Source organism: Arthrobotrys flagrans, assembly GCF_004000055.1.
Source record: "Arthrobotrys flagrans strain CBS H-5679 chromosome Unknown unitig_1, whole genome shotgun sequence".
In the NCBI taxonomy this organism is placed as follows: Eukaryota; Fungi; Ascomycota; class Orbiliomycetes; order Orbiliales; family Orbiliaceae; genus Arthrobotrys; species Arthrobotrys flagrans.
The window spans coordinates 4,422,825-4,444,034 of NW_027137556.1; the positions used below are offsets into that span (position 1 = coordinate 4,422,825).

The 21,210-nt window shown below is 44.8% G+C and overlaps 6 protein-coding genes across 6 annotated transcripts; 1 reads left to right on the plus strand and 5 right to left on the minus strand.

The window, feature by feature from the left end:
- Positions 1 to 6,940: 6,940 nt before the first annotated feature.
- DFL_009309 (uncharacterized protein) lies at positions 6,941 to 7,972 on the minus strand (the record flags this gene model as incomplete). Its single annotated transcript, XM_067639174.1, has 3 exons — positions 6,941 to 7,374; positions 7,433 to 7,518; positions 7,584 to 7,972. The coding sequence occupies 3 exons, from the start codon at positions 7,970 to 7,972 to the stop codon at positions 6,941 to 6,943; spliced, it is 909 nt and encodes a 302-aa protein (XP_067486989.1).
- A 4,815-nt stretch (positions 7,973 to 12,787) lies between these two features.
- Positions 12,788 to 15,399, minus strand: DFL_009310 (uncharacterized protein; the record flags this gene model as incomplete). Its single annotated transcript, XM_067639176.1, has 2 exons — positions 12,788 to 14,815; positions 14,875 to 15,399. The coding sequence occupies 2 exons, from the start codon at positions 15,397 to 15,399 to the stop codon at positions 12,788 to 12,790; spliced, it is 2,553 nt and encodes an 850-aa protein (XP_067486990.1).
- A 347-nt stretch (positions 15,400 to 15,746) lies between these two features.
- On the minus strand, positions 15,747 to 16,592 carry DFL_009311 (uncharacterized protein; the record flags this gene model as incomplete). The annotated part of the gene is made up of 2 exons (XM_067639177.1): positions 15,747 to 16,156; positions 16,229 to 16,592. The coding sequence occupies 2 exons, from the start codon at positions 16,590 to 16,592 to the stop codon at positions 15,747 to 15,749; spliced, it is 774 nt and encodes a 257-aa protein (XP_067486991.1).
- A 489-nt stretch (positions 16,593 to 17,081) lies between these two features.
- On the minus strand, positions 17,082 to 17,950 carry DFL_009312 (uncharacterized protein; the record flags this gene model as incomplete). The annotated part of the gene is made up of 2 exons (XM_067639178.1): positions 17,082 to 17,608; positions 17,653 to 17,950. The coding sequence occupies 2 exons, from the start codon at positions 17,948 to 17,950 to the stop codon at positions 17,082 to 17,084; spliced, it is 825 nt and encodes a 274-aa protein (XP_067486992.1).
- Positions 17,951 to 18,048: 98 nt separating this feature from the next.
- On the minus strand, positions 18,049 to 18,405 carry DFL_009313 (uncharacterized protein; the record flags this gene model as incomplete). Its single annotated transcript, XM_067639179.1, has 1 exon — positions 18,049 to 18,405. The coding sequence occupies one exon, from the start codon at positions 18,403 to 18,405 to the stop codon at positions 18,049 to 18,051; it is 357 nt and encodes a 118-aa protein (XP_067486993.1).
- A 328-nt stretch (positions 18,406 to 18,733) lies between these two features.
- On the plus strand, positions 18,734 to 19,554 carry DFL_009314 (uncharacterized protein; the record flags this gene model as incomplete). Its single annotated transcript, XM_067639180.1, has 2 exons — positions 18,734 to 19,205; positions 19,280 to 19,554. 2 exons carry the CDS (start codon positions 18,734 to 18,736, stop codon positions 19,552 to 19,554), a joined length of 747 nt encoding a protein of 248 aa, XP_067486994.1.
- Positions 19,555 to 21,210: the final 1,656 nt, after the last annotated feature.

Here is a 21,210-nt window from a genome sequence, read left to right on the forward strand (position 1 = left end):
ACGGCGTTGTCAGGTCGAGGCTGCTTTCTCAACTACAATAAAATATACTCTCTGGACCGAGAGTTCTGGTTAGTAATTCAAGCTTTGATATTCGACTTGGGCTTAATGACTGGACGAATAAACTTAAGCACAGGGACAACAGTAACAACGACGATGACGACGATAGTAACAACAACAGCAACTGAAGAAACTAGAACAAGAAAAGGTATGTACGCCAAAAAGTCCCAACTTCTAGCCTTATCGAAGATACGGAATCGATTCGAATCACTCTGACTGACATAGTGGTAATGGGACGGATGCTGGCGGACAGCTCGTTGGTGGTAGTGTTTGTGACGAAAGAAATAGCTCAACATCAAACTTGCAACTCACGTTTGGTGGTCAGGGTCAGGAGACAGGAGTGAAGGTCTTCTATGAAAGCAGCTTCACTTCTACTATGATCAATGAATACTTTCAAATTCTTCTCACAGACAAATTCAAATGCAATATATCACACTCGACAGCGATGAGAAGGTCGACTTTCTGAGACTCGGGAAATAAAAATCAAAGTTCAGAATTAATGAACGTGGGGGATGAGGCCCTTCTTATATACTGGGCAAACTGCCTTTTTTCAGACCGAAGGGGCCACGTTTTGGGGGGGGCAGGGCATGGACATGGCAGACTACCTGTCGAACCAACCCAATTCTGTTGAGTTCCCAGCACTGGCCGTGACGGAAATGGCTGAACTCAAAGTGGCAGCGATTCCCAAATTCCATCGTCGACGACATGGGTACAGACCAACATAGTGTGAACTCGCCTTGCAGCTTGGGTCTGTTTGCTGGAAACTCCCCGTCGAATCATGGGCAGGGTCGCACCGCCAAAAGCCCGAACACAGGGAGAGATAGTCGCGGTGCTTATCTCCTGCAACCTATCCGACTTATCCTACTCTTCCGGATTGATGCATGTGCACACGATATATAACCTGAAATGCAAACTGTTGTGGGACTTGACAGGACATACATACAGGCATTGTTGCTGCTCAGCCGAAAACCCGCCAAGAATTCGTAGCTTACCCAATGGCTACTCAGCGGGTTGAAGCCAGGGAGTCACAAGACATTTCGATCGCAATACAAAAGCTGACGAAGTTTCGAAAGTGCTTTCTCCAAAAGAGCGCGAAAGGTACCTTAGTATAGATCAACATTGGAATGCTCCCCATGCATAATGCACAGGCGTGTATCGAGCTGGCATGGCATCGTAGCGCTGATATCTGCCTTCTGGATTTCGTTTACATCACAGAAACCGTCTATTCGTTGGACAAATGTCGGTGATTGGATCGCTTGAGCTCTCATGAGACCATGGACTTGCTTTCGGATAGGGACACCCGGTCAGGTATGCAACCATCGCACACGGCTCTCATCCGTCAACGACTAACAACGTCTTAAGTCCAGGGTATTCGAAATCTCACATCTCACATGTCATGGTATTTGCCATGTTGCACTCCAGCTCACACAGCCCAGCCAGGTACATGTACATGTACCCCCAACGTTGCCTAATAAGTTATTTTCGAAGGAAGATCGATGATCATTGATCTGGGCTTCATGGTCGAACTATCGCCACGATTTGAACAGGCATTGGGTCAATTTTCACGTCACGATGCATAGCTCGTTTCTGGCAGGAGCTAGCCTGTCCAGCATGGCCCCACTTTCCGTCCCCCATCCATATCAAGTCGCGAGCCAAGACAGAGCTCACCTGGCTCTTGGAGCTTGGAATCGACGTCCCAACAACCCTATTCCATCTAGCATGAGGGGCAATCGGAGATTATAATTAGTGGTATCACCGACAGGGTCCCTCCGATACCTCTGATACGGCACTGATAGGTAATAAAAGCCAGCCCTTAAATTCGTCAGCGCATTCGTTTTTCGGAATCGCGATTGTTTTAGCCGTCACACATCAAGCGAAAACCTTACCTTTTGTTCGAACGCACGGTGCAGGCGAGGAATCTGCAATTTCCTGACAGGTCATCTGATATTTCGACGGAAGAACCAACTCCAGCAATGCAAAACAATCGCGTCTACATGCATATGATTCAGCACCCGTGGATCATCCCCTCCAGCGAATCGACAACGCATCCCACGCATGTTGGAATGAAGTATCGCCAAAGCGAAAGTCTATTAGTTGGGGTTATTGCTCACCATTGATTCTTCAATTGATTAGCTGCACCCGCTCGCCACTAAAACGGCATGGGTGGTGCATGTTAAAATCCGACAAACTTACGAATAAGAAGCCTAGATTCCACATCGTGCAACATAAATACCTCCACGAGCCTCCAGATATATCCCGCTTCACCGAGCTACCGAGGGACCCTTCCCATCTTCGAAAATAGGCAGTCATGTGGCATCGATTTAATCTTTCTACAGAAGCCCTGCGAACACGTTTCACCGCTCCCGTCTTTCGAAAGTCTTCTATGGCAATAATCAACGAGCAGAATTCGTGGCATGATGTCGCTCAAGATCCGTAGGAATCAATCAAATGTTATAGATCTAGCACGAACTGGCAAATTTCGAACTAATGACTCGCAGAGTGCTTAATACTACCAACCCTTTTATTTCGATCGCAATTCGCCCCGCCTCGATTAGGAAGCCGAATTAAGAACTAGGCGCATCCTACTCTAAATGACTATTGTCGTTTACGTCTTCTTAACGTAACTTTGGGTACAGGATAGGCCAACAAGTGTGCGGGGTGCCCACTCCCGCGCAGCGATGATCCCCCACGGCTCCATACTTTCCCTTATTGTCTCACACGCAGATGGAAATGACGCCCTAACATTGGATGAATCCGTCGCAGTCGCAAGACCGTTATAGACGTGGGAGACTTCGTCCGCGACTACTTTTGTGATTCTCGGTCGGCCCGCAGGAGCGCTTGTGACTAAAACTTTCCTGCTGCTTGCGGGATGTTAATGGCGAAAGGTTAGTTATCCCATCCGCGTTACACAGACTGCTGTGTTACGTTAGCTAAATGGAATTCACTTCCGGGTTCAGACATGGTTCCATATTTGGGGTAACTTGGAGCAGACTCCGATTCTAAAGCTGCTTGCCTAGCCTAGGCAGGCCCTTAATATTGCCTTCGCCTGGGCACGATGGTCAGCGGAATTTGGAGAGAGACTCACCCTTCGAATTCCTTCATCTTTCCTAACGTTCCGAGCTAGAACCTGAGTAATGGTAGACACCGCCTAAAGTCCCATGCTATTACCATTCTTTACTTAATACACCCCTTCATCTAACGGCAAAATCATCTTTCCAACACCCCTTCTTCTCCCACTCACGGCTGCCTTCGCTTTGGGTACAATAACGGCCACCTCCTGAGAGCCCTTCGGACTGATCCACGAGTTCCAGTCCACCAATTTACGAGTCTATAGTCATCTCTAAAAACCCGAGCCATAACGATCTCGACTCCTTCTTTTCCATTACTTGGTTAATATGTCTATAACGTTTACCCTGGGTGAACCTTTCTTCGAAATTATACCCTTGGATAGTCTTTTTCAATACTCCTGTCACCTGGAACCGTTTACACCCTTATATCAACCCTCAAAAATGATAAACGTCTACTGCATAAGAACTCTCCGCGAATAATCTTACCCCGATAGTACCACAAACTTTCTTTGATAGAACGATTATATCTGTAGTGTGTTTCGGCAGCTTGGAGGAGAGGTTACACCAAGGACGACTGCATCACCAGTCGGTACAGACAAGAACTTCTCAGAGAAAACTTTGAACTATGATATTCAAGCTTAATTTAGACGTTGGTGAGTATAGGTATCTGTTGAAATTGAATGCCTTGAATATCCTTCTAGCGTTTAGGAATGAATATTCGAATATTAGTTGTGTTATGTTGTTACGACGCGACTGGCTTTGGCAAAACGGTATATATATTATCGGTGAAGGCGTGAATGCCTTGTCGGAAGTTTCATCAAAGACCATCCCATTGCGCTACTTTGTTGTATGCCTCGTGAACGATAGTTTCCCCGCTGCGCTACTACTGCCTTCTTGTCTATTGGCAGGGAAATACCCATCTCCGCTTCAAATCTAACGGCAATCTGAGCTAGTCCAGAGGTAGGTGCTGCAGAACATACGGGGGGCTTTTTGGGTTACATGGATTTGAGCGAGCATTTAAGGCGTCGTAATTACCTTGAAGGCTGTTTTAAGGCTGGGTTTCCAACCTAGGAAGCTATCGGTCCCTCCTAGCTACGGTTTGTATACATTATTGTAATATTTTTTAACCGAAGCCTTCCCATTTCTGACTATGGTCATGCCTGGGGAGTAGTCACTCGGTGGAAGGGAACTAAAAACCAGCAGAAGGGCTCCGGCCTATTAGAGACTATGGCAGTTGTAGACATCAAGGTCGAAGCCGTGGCTCGGTGTATACGGCTTCGAAATACAAAATCAAGGTTGAGTACATCATTGGCACCCTCTGGAATCAACACCAAGAGTTGCACGTTGAGATAGCGGAGCGGAAATTTGATCTCTTAATTCCATATAAGGGTAGTATACTTCCCAGGGAGCGGATAGAAGCCTCCCCGCAATGCGCAACAATAGCTACCTAGTACCGTATGCTTATCCTCATATATAGCTTCCCTTAGCATATGCGACCATGGCATGGTTATTTCATACCACAGCCATCTCGAAACGCATCAATTATCATTTCCAAGATCGTCCTGTCTTGAAGAATGAATTGAGCTGTGGTTCGTACCTCGTCCGTGGAGCCGGATGAGCTGAGCAGCCGGAAATATAGCCGATTTATAATAAAAATATGGGGCACACCGACAGTACAGCGCCAGATGGGGGTGGTTAAATTTCCTAGTACCACTGCCCATTTTTCCCTAATATGGTATTAAGCTTAGAGCATCCAATGCGTAATACAAAATCCAGAAAGTCTACAGCTTCAAATTCCTCGATAGGGAAAAGGAGAACTCTACCTGACTACTTGCGCGTTTTTCCACAATAGAATATATAAGTCGTGATTTTGAGTATGAGTATTGTGTCTTTTCCAATTTTGCTCATCGCAATATATCGATGTCGATATTCATACTGTTCTACCGCCGTGGTATCCTTGCGTACATCTGCATCTGGACTTCGAGATATATGGTACCGACGTATTCATTTTACATGCGTTTGGAAATATATTGCATTTCTTATGAGGATAAAGGTTTATTTACAATTAGCACTAGAAGGTATTTTAAAATACCATCTTTTCTGCCATATTTCCTAGGTAACGAAGTATCCCATCGCCGTAGAAGGGAGTTAAAGATATCGGTATTAATGACGTCAGACCCTAACCTCGAGGCCAGATTAGGCCCTCCACTTTGACGCGGACCTGAGTTGGCAAATATCGAACCTGTTCTAAGTACCTTGGTGAATTTATAAATTAGTAAGTTTAATTCCTTTGTCTTAAGGCCACTATCTGGCACTGTGCTATTGTGTATAACCTCGCACGGGCACTGGAGCAAGTACCGGGAAACCAGAGTACGAGAGTCGAACCACGGGTCGATACAAAGAGGACAAATAGATGCAGGCTTTTTTCAAAGGATCCAAATTTCCAAATTTGCGAACCTTTCACGAAAAGTACAATTTTCGTACTAACAATTGATCAATAGATGCGATGAAAACGACCATGTGGATGGTGAATATTTAGCAACTTCTGGATATGGACCAAGCCGAAACAAACTCGCGCCGATATAATCAAGTATATTTTAATATATTTCCAAAACCTTCAACTATCCCAGAAGGGGATTTGTATCGAAGTTGCCATATCTGGGTTGAATCAAACAATCACGACGCTACAATTACCAGGATTATATAACGACCAGGGTTTTATTCTTGAAGACTGGCGCCGGGAAGGCAAAGACCTTGGTATAGAAGTCGTTTGGAACGTATTTTCGAAAGCTAGCAAGGTCCTGTCCGGGAAGTTGAGTTTCTTGGGGGGTAGTCGTTCCATTGTGCCTTGAATAAATTCATGGAAGTCTACTATCCTCCTCCTCGATTGGGCATTGTATCCCAAAGCAGCATAAATTTTCTGTAACTATGCATCTGCCTCGCAAGCATATAAAAAGCTCGTTATATAGTCTGTGCACAGGTGCGTAGGCGTCACTAGCGGGCTTTCGCTATGCGCATACAGAAATAGAATGTGTTCACGAGGAATGCCATGCTACCATCTATCAAAAAAAGCGTAGCAGCTCAGGGAAGTGAAGTCTGGGCACTCGAGGCTTGGCAGGGAACCGTTGAACCCGCGACACAGAGAAATTGTGGCTGAGGGTAATAAAAAGCGCCCGGCTTTGAACCCTAAATGAAGATTTCCGAAGATGAACGGAACACCATTGAAACGAAACCAAGGAAAAATTCTTCGTTTCGATGTTTGATGATCATGGGATAAACCAAGTTTTTTGAATTTGCGGGCTCCTTGCTACGAACATTGTTACGTAACTGTGCCCGCGTCATCACGATAGGAGGGAAAACTTTCACCAGACGAATGAAATAGTTTCATGAAGGACATGTTATTATAGAAAATTTGATTCCTCGGTGGGAATTTCTCGACCGATTAAATGACAATCTATCCTGCTTGCTCCCCCAGAACGCCAAAAAATACATACATCGGTTGGGTAGATACATGTGAAGATAAAAGTGTGTGTCTGTGGGTGGACTTGTTCCAAGCCCAATTCCCAACACAGCTCATTGTGAGAATACAGCTTATAAAACTGTCGCTGATAATAACAAAGAAGAAAAGAAAGACCAAGACCCAAGAACTCTTTTTTGGGGATATCAAACCGACACGGGGTTCCCAAAATATCAAGTAAAACACACTCGCAGAAAGAACACTATGACAGACTAAAAGAAAAATAACAAAAAGGACAAAAACATTCGTTTTCGGAACTCGGAAAGAACGCTTGGTGAGGACTTGTTTCGTTGATCAATTATGCAGAAAACCGCCTGGCAGTTCTCTTCTGTTTCTTGGAAGACACTCGCTCCGCAACGGAAGGAAGGAACTGGGCAGCGAACTCGACAACGTTTTGCTGTCCTGGGCCGGTTTGGAGATTTCGAGAGTTGTAACCAAGGACTCTCTTGAAGATCTTGTAGTCTGCGATCGAAACGTCGAGGATGGTATTGCTGACATACCATGACACGCCCTCGGTACATGGTGGAGTAGTAAGGGAGCCAGGGTAGGTGAATTTCTTAGCGCCAGTGATACCGGTACGAACACCACCAAGAGGAACGTGGGTAGCAACAACGGTTTCGCCGGGGTTTTCGATTGATTGGAGGAGGGTAGCGAGTCTCGACATCATTGGGTCCGATGTATTTTCTTCATTGGTATCAATGAAGAGACCGACGACAGCCAATTTACTTGGATCTGTATATCAATTGTAAGTCGCAACTCATCGTAAATCATGAAGAATAGTAATACATACCAGTCCTTCCTTGGTGAACAAAGTGAACCTCCATTGGGAACCATTCATTGTCTAGTCTGTGCTCAGAGGGTGTGTGAAAGTGGAATCTATATGCAAATATCCGATTAGTGATAGTCAATATTTCTGCCTTTATACGAGAATATCCTGTTACCTTTGAAGCTCATATTCAACACCACCTAGTACTGCAGGTTGTCCCTTATAGAAGACTTCGACGGTATGACCAGTATTTGTAAAGTTGAATCCAGTGGCACCAATATCTGCATATTCTCCTTGGTCTCCGGCGGAAGATGTTTGCATTGTCGATACAACATTGATTGGGGACTGGGTCTTTCCATCACCACATGCTTGGGAGCCTTCAAATTGGTTCCAATCGACGGGTCCAGTCAGACCGAGATATGAGAATGCTGGCTCTCCACCCTCCCCGCCTTCAGCTTCACGGCGGTGTAGTTTCTTCGCGGGGCCACTACACGACTCGCATGCTAGGGCGGTATAAAATAACGAAGAGATGGTAGCGAATGATATTAATGTTGAGAAATGCATATTGAAGATGTTGTAGTAATAAAAGGGTATAAAGCGCATATAGTGTGATAGAGCCCGCAAATGATTGGACAACAGATATAGATATAAAAAGTCTTGAAGAGAGCGTCGAACGATCTTGAGAAATTTCTATAGAATGGGAAGGGGGGGAAAATAGACATCGTGGAGGGGAGAAACGATTGTATTTATGGACGGCAAGGTTTCAGCTTCTCCAGCTGGTTTATTCGAAAGGAGTCAGGTCTGTGAATACGGGGAGAGCACCGGTATCAGACTGAAGTGTTCTCGGGCCGTTTCTTGTATAGCCCGTGCCCATTCGGGGAATCCTAGGGCGTATGCGCTTACAAGAGACAGCATGTAATCTATTAGAGACATGTCCAGAAAGGTTTCCAACACTCACGAAGCCTCAGCCCTATGCTGTTGAATGGGTGGGCTTGTCCTTGGGGAAGAACCCTGCCCGAGCACTCTTCTTCACGGCGACTTCAGGCACCCTCTTTCGACAATGCAGGTGAGCATTTCTAATTGCCTACCACACCCAAAAAACAATAGTAGAGCCAGCACTATTACCATAAGCAAAAAATGACTAGCAAGCTTCGAAATCCCTATTCTAAACTTGGGGCAGTAAGGTGAGCATTGCATACCTGGTTCACGTCAGATATTTAAGCTTAAACTGTCGTCAAAAAAAAAAAAAAAAAAAAAAAAAAATCGATTTCTATTACAAGAGAAGTATGCTCCCTTAACGATTGCGGCTCCGTTACCTATCAAACCCCATAAACGACGCTTATCAGCCTGTTGCAGCATTGAGTTACAAAGTTTCTTCGCGTACCTCCGGGACAAGGCTTCCAAGTACTGGCCACCAAAAGCTTGACCCGTATCAAGACCGCTACCAAGCTGGGTCCAAGGGCTTAGGGAGAAACGTTCATGCGACCTGGGCACTTCTTGCTGTTTTATTTAGAACTTCCTTCTGCAAAAAATCTCTCAGCAGGATCCTCAATTGTCAATTTCTCAGCCGTAGGCAGCCCGAAAGTTATTTGAGTACCAAGAAACTTGGCTGTATTGACCATGCCTCAGAACGAATGATTGGGGTTTCCCAAACGCTAAGGACTGCTTGTTAAAAATGGTGAACGCTTTTCTCTCTCCTTCTTTCGGGAGAGCCAATGGCCCAAGTTTTTGCTTAGCCTCACAGTGAAGCTGACTCCAAGAATCGTGCCCAGAGACTTGGCCGCATCAGTTGCAGCAGAATCCGACAGGGACTGTGTCAGCCATACTCAAACAACAATAGCAAGCTCAAGCAGTTTTACTGAGTCTAAATATTCAATTCGGGCCCAGCTGCTCCTCAGTCGGTATTACATTTCGGTGTCACAGAGGAATATGATAATGCGCATATGCACGTGAACTTCTCTACCGTCGATCTCATCTTTGGGTTTTCGCGAATGTTGCACAAACGGGGTAAAGTCTGGGCATAAGCTTCGATCTTTTGCATTTTCGGACCGCATTACTTCGGCTTTGAATTTTTCTTTGAAGAACGACAAATACCGAGGGCTATACCGAGGGTTATCCTTTCCCTCAACAAAAGACCGCCACGGAGTCAATCCATCTAATCGATTTTCTAAAGGTTGGAGATCCTTGAGATAGGCAGCGCTTTCCAGGTTCCCTTTCAAAAGACTTTGGTATTAGGCGAGGTTAGGAGGTTCGATCCAATTACAGGACTTAGAGTTTTTTGTGGGCCTAGTCGAACACGAAGTTTTCGTACATTCTTTCGGAACCTGGAGTGTCTCACAGAACAGCACGGTGCGTTTCCTAGACATATATCAAGATACTCCAAATATATTGCAGATATCGCAGCGATACGATGAATCGAGCCGGTATATCGGTTATGCTTGTCACACAAGATCGTGAGCAGTACGTGTACTATGCACGTCGGAAAATTCACTATCTGATCTAAGTGTCATCAAGACTTTTTAATAGACAGGTCGATGAGTTCGAGGTAATGATATTCCACGTTTTTAATCAACGCAAGACCTCTAGCTGGCGCGGCGAGTCTAGGCCCTGCATGCAACTTGACAGTTTAGTATACAATAACCAAAGCAGCTCGATCACTTCATTTTGACTTTCGACGCAATAACCGGTTATCCGTTCTTTCGCCAATTTTAGCGTGCCCTTTGTTCAGATGAAAAGAAGATCAATTGTGCGAGCTCTGATGATGTTGTCCGGAAGCTAGAAATACCCACTCGTGTTCCCAAAACTTCAATTGCAATGCAATATAACTGAGTGGCCTCCTCTGAATCGTCAAATTTACTGTTTCACCCAACCGAGGTGATTCAGCGCGAACCGAACAAAACTTATTGGGAAACCTCCGCAGGTTGTCTCAAGATCTCGTGGGGAATTCAGGGCATAGAGAGCACCGAAACAATATTCCGAGCAAATGATATTGCCAGCAGATATCGCCAAACATTACCACTTTTTAACTTTTGAAACATCGGTCTCCCTTCAAAAACGTTTTAAAAAAAACTCAACGGCTTTTTGGACACCCCTGCCAAGTTTTTCTATCGAGCGGGATCGGGGATGTTCGATTTTCCTGTAGGCAGCGGCCTCACCATTCGTCGCTTAAAAATCCAGTTCCAGAATTATCTCTCAAGTTATTCGGAAAAGCGTATAAACTATGTAGAAGACTAGAAAAAATGCCTCGCCTAGCCCGAAGAATCAGGCGACCCGAACATAAACGCAGCGTACATAGTATTAAAGGATTATTCTAATATAATTAGAAAATTGTAGAAGTATGAACCTCAAGTGGACGGGATCAGAGTATTTTGCATATATAGCAATAGAGATGCGGTACTACAGTTCTCAATTGCTTAGAATTGCATACTTCACTCTCCAATTTCTGCGCTGGGTTCTCCGAATCCTCTCGTCTCTAGAGTCTCCAGGGCCAAATAACCCATTTTATTTGGTAGATCAGGCCCGGAGAATAACAATAGCTCCTTTGGACCCACGATCATACCCTATAATTTTCAGAATTGTTTCCTTTAGGCCTTTGGACTTGCATTGTTTTTCAGATGCACATAGGGCGTCCTATCTACCTAGGAGTTCCTTGACATATCCCTCGATGGCCTAGATTCTAGATATCCTAGGTTTTATACTCTTCGACAACCCCCTTGAGGTAAATACTTTTGATTTAGGCCTCGAATTTATACACAAAATTGTTCTGGAATAGCAGCCTGCCCGCGAAATAATCGGACATTATTTTTATTTTAGACAAAGGTACAACATAACTATCTGCACGGGTTGGCATTATGCGGGGTGACACGCCATGTACCCGGAAGCTTCGAAGCTTAGCATTAGGTTTTCCTCTTCAATAACTGCCTCAACATCATGTAGATATCTACACATAGGGTCCACACTCTGCATTTCCTCCATAAAGTGCGAGTACATCTTCAGGCGATGGTGTTATAATCTATGGTAGGCCACTGAGCGTATAATCTCCACACTAGTCGTCCCGGTCATACCCTGAGCGCTCCCGGGGGAGGCCGTAGGTCTATTGATAACAGTAAGATCTAAAATATCTCATGAATCTAAAGACATCATTCTCATACGATCATCTTGCTGCCTTTGTACCCTCTCGCCTGTATCTTTAGTTTCTGTAGCAATATTCCATTTCTAAATATTTGTACCATCTGCATCCATGACTTTAAAACGGCGTTCTTTGAGAATTGGCTTGTTGAAAGATATAATAATACGCGTTTAATTTTGCATATACGGTCGATGTTACTAGAACCTTCCTCTAGTTCGGGAGTTGCCCGACGTCCGAGATCTCCTTCGGCTGTGTAAGATCTTCAAGATTTACAAGAGCCATTAAATATTAAATATTTCGATATTCTAAATTGTTTATTCGTCATAAATATAGGCTGTATTGAGGTACCTGCGGGGGGCTCAAGCGGGGGGCTTGCGGTTTACGTTGGAACTGTTGGGTGGCGGAGTTTTCCGTCGTAGAATATTGTTGAGCTCAGATCGAGCTATGGCATATACCAGGCCCTTGAATTCTAATAGTTCTATGATAAGGCCTCTCTCCATATAATGATTGTATTATATTGCCTGTGTATGCTATCATGAGGTAGAAGGAAACTAATCGCCTATGCTTATGGTGAAAGTGCTTACCGAGGCCTGTGGTATTGTGAACTCCCCCTGTCTTTCAATTGATTGGACCGTGGTACCTGAAAGTCCAGACCAAATCGGACAAAATGTTGCTGTTCCTCCTATGCAAGACTAGTTGCTCGCGCTCGGTACCACGGTGGATATCAATAGGCTTCGGGCCCCGAAGAGTGAAATGAAATATTTTGCAAAATTGTGGAGAAACCAACGGGCTTGTTGAAACCGATTCGGTTTGTAAACATTACTTGCATTATCGATATGTCCAGGGTCTCCTGGTATCCGAGTTTAAAGGACCCATACCGGGTCGGATACTTGAGCACCTGGGGTTAGCGGGTTATTTGAAACTACGGTTTCAAACCTCCTTGAAAGCATTGGGTTAAAGAACGGCGGGTAGTAAAGTTTTGCGATACACGCTAATCGCCTTGGTATTTTTCTATTCCATTATCTGCACTTAGTGCCGGCATAATTCATGATAATTCATATTATATCCACCAAACATGATATCCGGATAGTGATATCGCAGTATCATTGTTCCCCCACACAAATCATAAGCTTTAAGTACCCTTAATAAGCTCCCTTGGCTATTAGGATTCACAGGGTGACAAAGATGGGCTAAGCACCGAAACTTTATAACGAAAACGTCAAGACTGCCGCCTATAGAAAAGGGTTTCCTTACCATATCCGCCCATCCAACTGTCCAAACTGATACATCGCCAAAGCATTTGGGTCCACAACATCCTCAATCGCCGTCCAATAAACATCCTTATCCTCCTTTTTCTTCGCTTCCAACCCTTCACTAACTTTTCCATACAGTTTGCTAAACACTCTTAATTCCTTACACGCAATTTCTCCTTTACCTCCTTTATCAGAAGTATACTCCCGTATTTGTTCCCCAGCCCTGCGTAGCATTACACTCCCGAATCCTAGATCTGAGGGAGAGGGAGAGGGACCTTTGGGAAACATGGTACGGTGTGCTTTCGAGGACATTAATGCTGCGTGCATGATGTAGAATACTATATATGGCGTTTCTTTCTCTTTGTGGTAATTCGGGCCGTTGTATTGTACAAATTTGTCGTGAAGGTGAACTCTGGCTTTTTCGTAGAATTCAAGACATCGTTCGTGAAGGCCGATGTAGTTGAATAGAAGTCTGGGTTCTTCGGTAGATAGATTGCTACGAAGGGTGGTGAGAAGTTGGAGTGGTGTTAATGTCTTTGTGGACTTCCATTTTCTTTGTAAAATATGGAAGGCATTGGTGTTGGAAGATGTAGAATCGGGTTCCGTTTCGAGGTACTCTAATACTTTTTCAACGATTGCGATGGAGAATGAAGCCTTTCGGTCTTCTACCATTGCAACGTGGAAAGCGGTGGCGAGGACTGTTGTAGGGGCTATGGCACGCGGTGTACCAACCACCTGACGGAATCTTGTATTTTCCGTTTTTGCCCCATTTACGACCTGTGAAACGAATGTAGCTGGCATACCCCAGAACAGTAGGAATTTTTTGAAACTGTCTTCGATCCCCTCGGGTCTTCCACCGATAAAAACACTTTTTTCATCGTGGAATTTGAGGAATAGATCGAGGTCCTTCCAGTCTAATGTGGGTACTTCGGGGGAACGTTCGAGGAGGTTGTAGAGGTGGAGGATTGGGAAAACTGACTTCCAGGTGTTGATAGCGGTGAGGCCTAGGTCTTGGAGATTTAAGTTGAGATCGTACATCGTTAAGCCAGCCAGGATTGGGTTTTCTTTGAAAAGATGGAATTCGGCATGTTTAAAGCCCGGTGCGCTTTTTTTTTTCAATGGAATCCAGATATCCTTTAGTAGTTGACTCTCGGTGAGATCTAGAATCTGTTGAACTGCTTCGGTCATTGACTTTGGCCATGATGAGCATGGGTATTTCTTTATCAAGCCTAACAGACTGGTGAGGTTTTTTTTCGCCCTTAAAGAAGTCATTCGAAGATCATTGAATGGTGCTACCTTCTTAGGCTCAAGGACGTTCCCGATATCCAAAAATATTTGTATGCAGAATGCATGATGTAACGTAACCTTCTTAGAAACCATCATACCCATCATTGTTTCGGTGATTTCATCTTTCAACCAGAGAACATTCTTCACCCTGACTAGGAAAACGAATTCTCCGAGGATATCGAGTACTGTTTCTCTGTCGCTGTTGAATTTCTCTTGGTTGGATCGTTGGTTATAAGGTTTTGAAGTATCAACTGCGCCGAAGTGGCCCTTTCGATAGAATGGGCAGTGGTTTGGTTGAACAACGGGGATAAATGATTCAAGAAGTATAGTCGCCGTAGCGAGTGTCCAATCTGCAGTCTCCAGCGTATCAAGGTTGAACGGTTCTCCTCTTCTGCCCCGCAATGGATTAAATGAAACGTTATCAAGTAGACATCTCAATTTGTACATTGTAGTCGAAATACTCTTGGAGTCTGGGAAATCGGCTCGATCAATATTGGAGAATGTGTCGTCTATCATCTCTTTGCCTAGGATTACGGCAGAGTTGGTGGTAACTGCAGCTGTCATGGCATCGATTATCCCTTCTTTGTATTCTATCCAGGTTTCTTTAATGAAGTCGCGGAGGGTGTTCAGATCGCTGAGGAGGCAGAATGCTATGAAGAATGATTCTGGCAGTTCTAATTCGTATTCATCCTCAATTTCGAAGATTACTTCGCGTGCTACTGGTTTTGGCTTGTCGTTCTTTCGTCAAGTTAGCAAAGTTATTATATAAGAAGCCAGGTGCAATTATTGATCAATACCTTCCCAGCATCTTGAACGTTTGGACCATCATCATCCAAAACAAGATTCTCCAACAAATCGGGAATCTGCTGTCCAATCGATACCTCTTCCTTCTTTGCTTTTGGAGCCTGTTTCTTGGACACTTCAGAAGCAGCACCAACTGAAGATCTCAGCCTCTCCAGGGCACTCTCCAAAACCGTAATAAAATGTAAATGCCCTTTGTCCGCCTTTTCATTCACCTCATGGCCACTCATCCGAAAAGCTACTGCAAACTTCTTACGAATGGCAATAGCGCGTTCAAGAACAAACTTGATACTCTTTGGGAGTTTAGCCCCGGCTTTGACAATCACGTCGACGAGTGTAGCATAGCCTTTGAGCGGGATCTTAGTGATCTTTCCGGACTTTTTTGACAATGTGGATTCCGACTTGAAGAGGTCATCGACTTTGGCACCGCAGGAAGTAGCAGTTTCGATTAGCCATTCTGTGAAGCGGTTGGTATCGGCTTTGTACCGGTGGTAGCTATTTTTGAGGAACGGTGGGAGCATAGTGAACGATTGCAGACGAGATGAGGGGTTTGGTAAGGTTGTAGGTTGGTAAGTTAGAACTAGGACGCGTCTTCTAGTCTAAAGTTTGCTTCCGGTGAGGCAACACATCCTTTTGCATAGTGCAACATCATGATGCTTCTCTCCAGCCTACACATATATGACAGGGAACTAGACAAAATTCAATTACGCTTCTATCTACAAGGCCAGAATATAAACGTTGTCAAAATATCTCTGACTTACTACTAATGTTTAACCCTAGATAGTATACGACACTAAGGAAGAAAATAAATGGCTGAACGTCATGAACCTGGTACAGCAATGTAATATATTACTCAGTACACTTATATTCACGTCGACCCCCTCCTCTCATTCAAAGCCTCCTCCTTCCACCTCCAAACACTCCACTCAATCAACAACTCATCATCAAACAATCCCCCATCAGCCGTCTCCTTCCCCTCATCAATAGCCTCCAACCCAACCTCCTCAAACCTCTCCCACAACTCCCTAATCTCCTCCAAATACGCCACTCTCATAGGATAAGCAATCACCACCCTCGCCTCCCGATCCTTATCCAACCAATTTTTTATCACATCACCCAACAACCTCGGGTGTTCTTCGGAATATACAGTATCTGCAGCTAATATTACATGTGCCTTTGAGTTTGTGGAAAAGTAGATACGTTTGTCGGTGTGCATTGAGAGGATTGTGGGGGATTTCCAATCGAGAGTTCCGCAGTTTATAGCGTCTGGTTTTACACCTGCACCGCCATCTGTCAGGATATTGTCAAGTGGACCACCGATAGTGTTAATATCAACGTTCAATTGAATACCGGGGATTATTGGTTCTAAATCTGTCAAAATCACTGGTTTTTGCCATATTGTCCCTGCTGATATTCCTACTAAGCCTGTGCCGGCGCCTAGTTCTAGAATCGGGAGGACGTCGATATCTTTATTGTTTGATGAGACTGGGAAATTGATGTTGATGTGACGGAGGAGACTGGCAAGAATGTGGGAGGAGGCCCATGTTTCTAAAGGAAGATTTTGGGCGGTTAGGTTGGGTTCGGTGATTTTGATGGAGATGGTGGTGCCGGCGGTGTCGACGGGGACTTGGAAGGTTTTGGTGGCGTACCCGTTTGGGGGGGATGTTGTTGCCGGGGTGGTGGCGGTTGGGGAGGTGGAGGTTGAGGATGCCATTTTGTGACTTCTAAAGTCACTTGTCTTTTGGAAATAGTGCGGGTTGGTGTATACGTATACAGTACTTTGGGTGAATGATATCGATGGTAGAATATCTGGTGAAAAGAAGAGTAGGAAAAGTATAACGGCGAAATAGATTTTCTGGGGAGAACTATATGCGATTTTCAGGAACCGTCACTCTAAATAAACTTCCCTGTCGACCTCATTCCGTTCGCGTTCTTGTACATGTGGCAGATCAACTTTTACAATCGATTGAGGATTTTTTTGTCTCTCATAAAATTTCCAACAAGGCTCCATATTCCGAAATTGTGTTGTATCGTCGATACAATTGTTGCAGTTGTCATTCGAGGTTTCACAAGCGGGTGGAGGACTCGAGTATTACGTAAAAATTGATAAGAAAATCGAAAAACCCTTGATTTTCTCATAGAATTCTTAATATTCCCGACCTTGTCAATTTGAAATCTATAAAAGTCTTGTATGAAAGTAGAATCAAGATACTGGGTTCAACGTAATCCACAAAGTCTTCGGCTCCGCCTCTCCAGACGTATAAACCTCCTGCACAACCGCCTCAATACTCGTAACCTTCTTATACCCCTGCATCAGCACTCTACTCAACATAAAACTCATATCCCTAACATCACTAACCCTCACTGCTTTCCTCGTACTCCTCGGCAATATCACTAGCTGCAACGCATTATTCTCTGTCGAATACAACGCTCTAACGTAAAACCTTAGATTAGATAGCATTGTTGCACCGGATCCACGATATGCTTTTGTAAGACTTGGTTTTGTGGGGTGGGACATGGGAATTGTGATTGTGACGGAAGAAAGTTCGTAGTCGAAGGCGGAGGATTGGTAGACGATTGAGAAGATTAGATCTTGTTCGTCGGGGAGCATTGGGATAACGGTGGACTTGGTGGATGAGGCTGGAGCCACTCTATACTTGAATTCCGGGGGGCCGGCGGCGGTGAAGACGAAGCCGTCAGTGGGGGATTTGGTGCTGTGGAATTCGATTTCTGAGAATGAGGGGAAGTTGGGGTTAGGATTAGTTCGGCGGGACTGGAGGGCGTGGATAGGAGGACTGGGAGGTCTTCGGTTGTGTTGTAGATTTCGGCGGGGATTAGCCTTTTGAAGCGTGGGAGGGTGCCGGTTAGTTTTAATGGGGGTACGGAAGATCTGTCTTCGAATGTGAGGTGTGGTGCACTCTCTAATGCAGTAGGTGGGCTGGGACGTTCTAAGGTGATGACCGGGAATTTTGGTGGGAAAGTATGTGATAGCGTGAAAGGTGCTACTGCTGCGTGCTCTGGATCCTCAATCTTAAGCTGCCAATAGGGGTCATTAAGTTGGTATGCCATCATTGCAGCGGACGGACAGATTTCAGTAAACCAGTCTTCATGAAGCCGATTCATGCTTGTGGTAAGCGTATCGTAAAGATCCTATACGAACGGCTTGGGATTTAGAGTTCTAACATCATATGATCATCCGTATCAGGACTTCCCCAAATGAATAACTGCGCTCTATCACCTCCCGGAGCATCTGTTCTCGATTGTCTGATTTTGGCGATTGGCTCATTTCTTTCATTATCGTAGGGATCTACCACCGTATAAATTCTTTTGTAGTAGACTTGGATATCTGATATCAAAAGATTTCTGGCAGCGGTGAAAGACAGCTGATGTGCCGGTTGTGTAAAGGTGATGGACTTTAATCCAGTCCCATCAGGTTCATGATTGAAAAACCCAAGCATTATACCTCTATCCACAATCTCATGACGGATAAGTGTTGGTGTACCTTTATCACCCGCCTGAGGGTCCATGGTCACCCTTAAGTCAGGAAACATGTGATGGGTGGAGGCCGTCTCCATGTTTCATTAGATCTAGGCCCGCTACAGGCATGGTTCGATGCATGGGCTGACTTCTTGATCAATTATAAGCCTTTCCATTTCATGGCTGAAGGAGGTATTTCAGTGGGCGTTCGTTTCGAACTTGATCTTTAGTTTGTTACGATTACTATTGAAGTCGATATCGGGTCCGCCTGTTGCGGGTACTGTTCACGTTGACTTCTGGGTCTTTGGTTTTGATATTGATTTTGGAAACCGGAATGCTCGTTCCCTTGCTAAATTGAAATTGCTGGAGTTCTTTAGGATGGCAATCCAACGGGATACAAAGACTCCACAGGCTTTCCTTGAGAATGGGGACGAAGCTGAGATTTCGGTAGCTGATGAACCTGCATCTCACGTCTTCTCTTGCAAGAGTGGGTTAATCCCAGATAACGATTCTCCGAATGACACAAGCGGGATGCCAGGGCCATGGACAGTCCGCGGTGCAATCTTTGCTTTCAACGTTTCCTGCAAATTCCCGTTCCGAAAGGGTAAAGTCGTCACCGCCATGTCCGGCGCCGATGATCAAGAGCATGAATTCAGAACAACGGCAAAAAACGATATTTTTGCCAAACCAATGGGACTGGTAGTACCCCTAGAAACGTCCGACATCGAAATAAGAGTCGAATTATTGAAGCCACAGGCTCAGGGTATTGATACTCAGGATGCGAAGCTTCCGAAGTGGGATAAAGTGGAGACGGCGACTAGTCAACTCCCCTCAGCGCTTTGGGTGAAATGTAAGCAAGTTGTAGATACCTTAATTTCGATAAGCACTAACCCGGTAACTAACTGCCCCTCGCCAATATTATAGACTCCACCGATGAAGACCCAACGGGTGGCCGAAACAATCAGGCAAACCTCTTAAATAGTAAACCCGATGGTACTAAAGACTTAACCACAGATATTATCCTCTATGCCCCTAAATCACTAAAGAGTGAAGACAAAATCCCTCGTCTCGACATTAGGAAGGCATCGGAACCCCTCGCTGCTACTGTTAGTTTTCCACCACAAGAGGAGGAATCAAAGAACTGGAAACCAAAGCTCCCATTGGCATCAACTCCATGGGAAGATTTCAAAGCGAAGTGACCCACTCCGGATCTCGGCATCGATGCGGGAAAACTACGGCGACAATGTGGGCTAACATGGCGATGTTTGGATGGGATGCCGGGGATAAGTGGAACGGCGCGCCACCTGTGAGCTTAGTACCGAAATTGGAGGAGATTTACACGGAGAAGCCGTCAATGACACAAGAAGGCGGGGTATTGGCGGTTGAAGTGGTCGCTTAATCAGTGAAAAGAGATAATTGTGGAGTACGAGTAGGTATTTTGACGATTTAAATTGTACAATTTGTTGTTAGTTGAGTTCCAGATATATTGCTTTGCGTCGTTCAGAACCGACGGAGGCATAATACAGACAAATATATATCCAAAACCTCTTATTATATGGTGCTGATTATGGGAGGTGCATAAGCGTTCACGGTTGTGATTGCCTCCTATCCCTTCATTTTATAATTTAGAGTGTTAGAGCCAGATATCAATCGAGAATGGAAGAGCAGAGCTGTAGAGAGGAAGTTATGATTCGAGATATTCTCCAGTCAGATACAAGCCTCATATTTTGGTCAGCCCACAGGAAAACCCAACGAGACCAGGAAAACCTGGTCCGTTAACAAGCTCAGACCATGTCCATGAACATCCAACATGTTGGAAGTCCTTCAAAAGCTACAAGCCAACACTTTATTCAAAAGTGATATTTCCCAAAAGTCAACGATCGACGACCGTATTTTCTCAAAAAGGCATCAACGCCAACAAGGATGTGCTGGCTTCGGGTTACACATGAATCAGTCAAACCGAAAAAAATTGCCCTTCTCGATGACTTTCTGGCTCCTCCCTTTTTCTTTTGCATTGTCAGGGAAGCGGGTGGACCATGGGAAAACCTGCAATTGTTCAGGGAACGTAGTGGGCTTTTTGATTACTACAACTAAACTTGAAACTGTGGATATTATAGTCCCACGATCGGTGGGAAAGGGGAGCCGATATTCGTTGATATCGATGGACTATGACACGATTCGAGATTCATATACGACGACAGCAGTATTTTCTTTTCCTGTACTTTAATTGTCTTTTTCTTTCTTGTTCTTGTGAAAAAAAAAAAAAGAAAAAGAGTTTTTGTATGCATGGGCGGAACGTCAGCTTCCAAATGTTGGCCCCAACATGCACCAACAAATCGGCGGCCCTACCGATGTCACGTTTCCTGCTGGGTAGTTGTATCCGTGCTCGTCGCCCGAGCTCTTCGTCAAGGTGGCTTCATAGCTGGTAATTCATTTTAGAAAATCAAATCCAAGATCGATTATAACAATTGGTACGACAGCTGCCACGTACTCGACCACCCAAGATCCTAAATACCGCTCTGGAATCATAAAGAACTTTAGAAATTGGTTTGAGGAAACCAAAATATCCCAACGGGACAGATAACTAAAACAATCGATAGGGGACACAATTCGTGTTCCTGCATAGACGAGACGGCAACTTCAGGAACGGCCGACGGCACATGTGTTGTGCCACCCTTCCCAATGGGCAAAGCAAGGGTTCTAGCCCACCTCCTTGCAGAACGACGAGCTCTTGGAAGGTCGACGTGGCGATGGGCTACTAGCTATCCAAGCTATACAACCTTGCTAAGATTGTAAAATCGCGCAAAGAGGGCTGAATATGTAACCGTGAAGTCAGGGCAGTTTTTTTTGAGCAT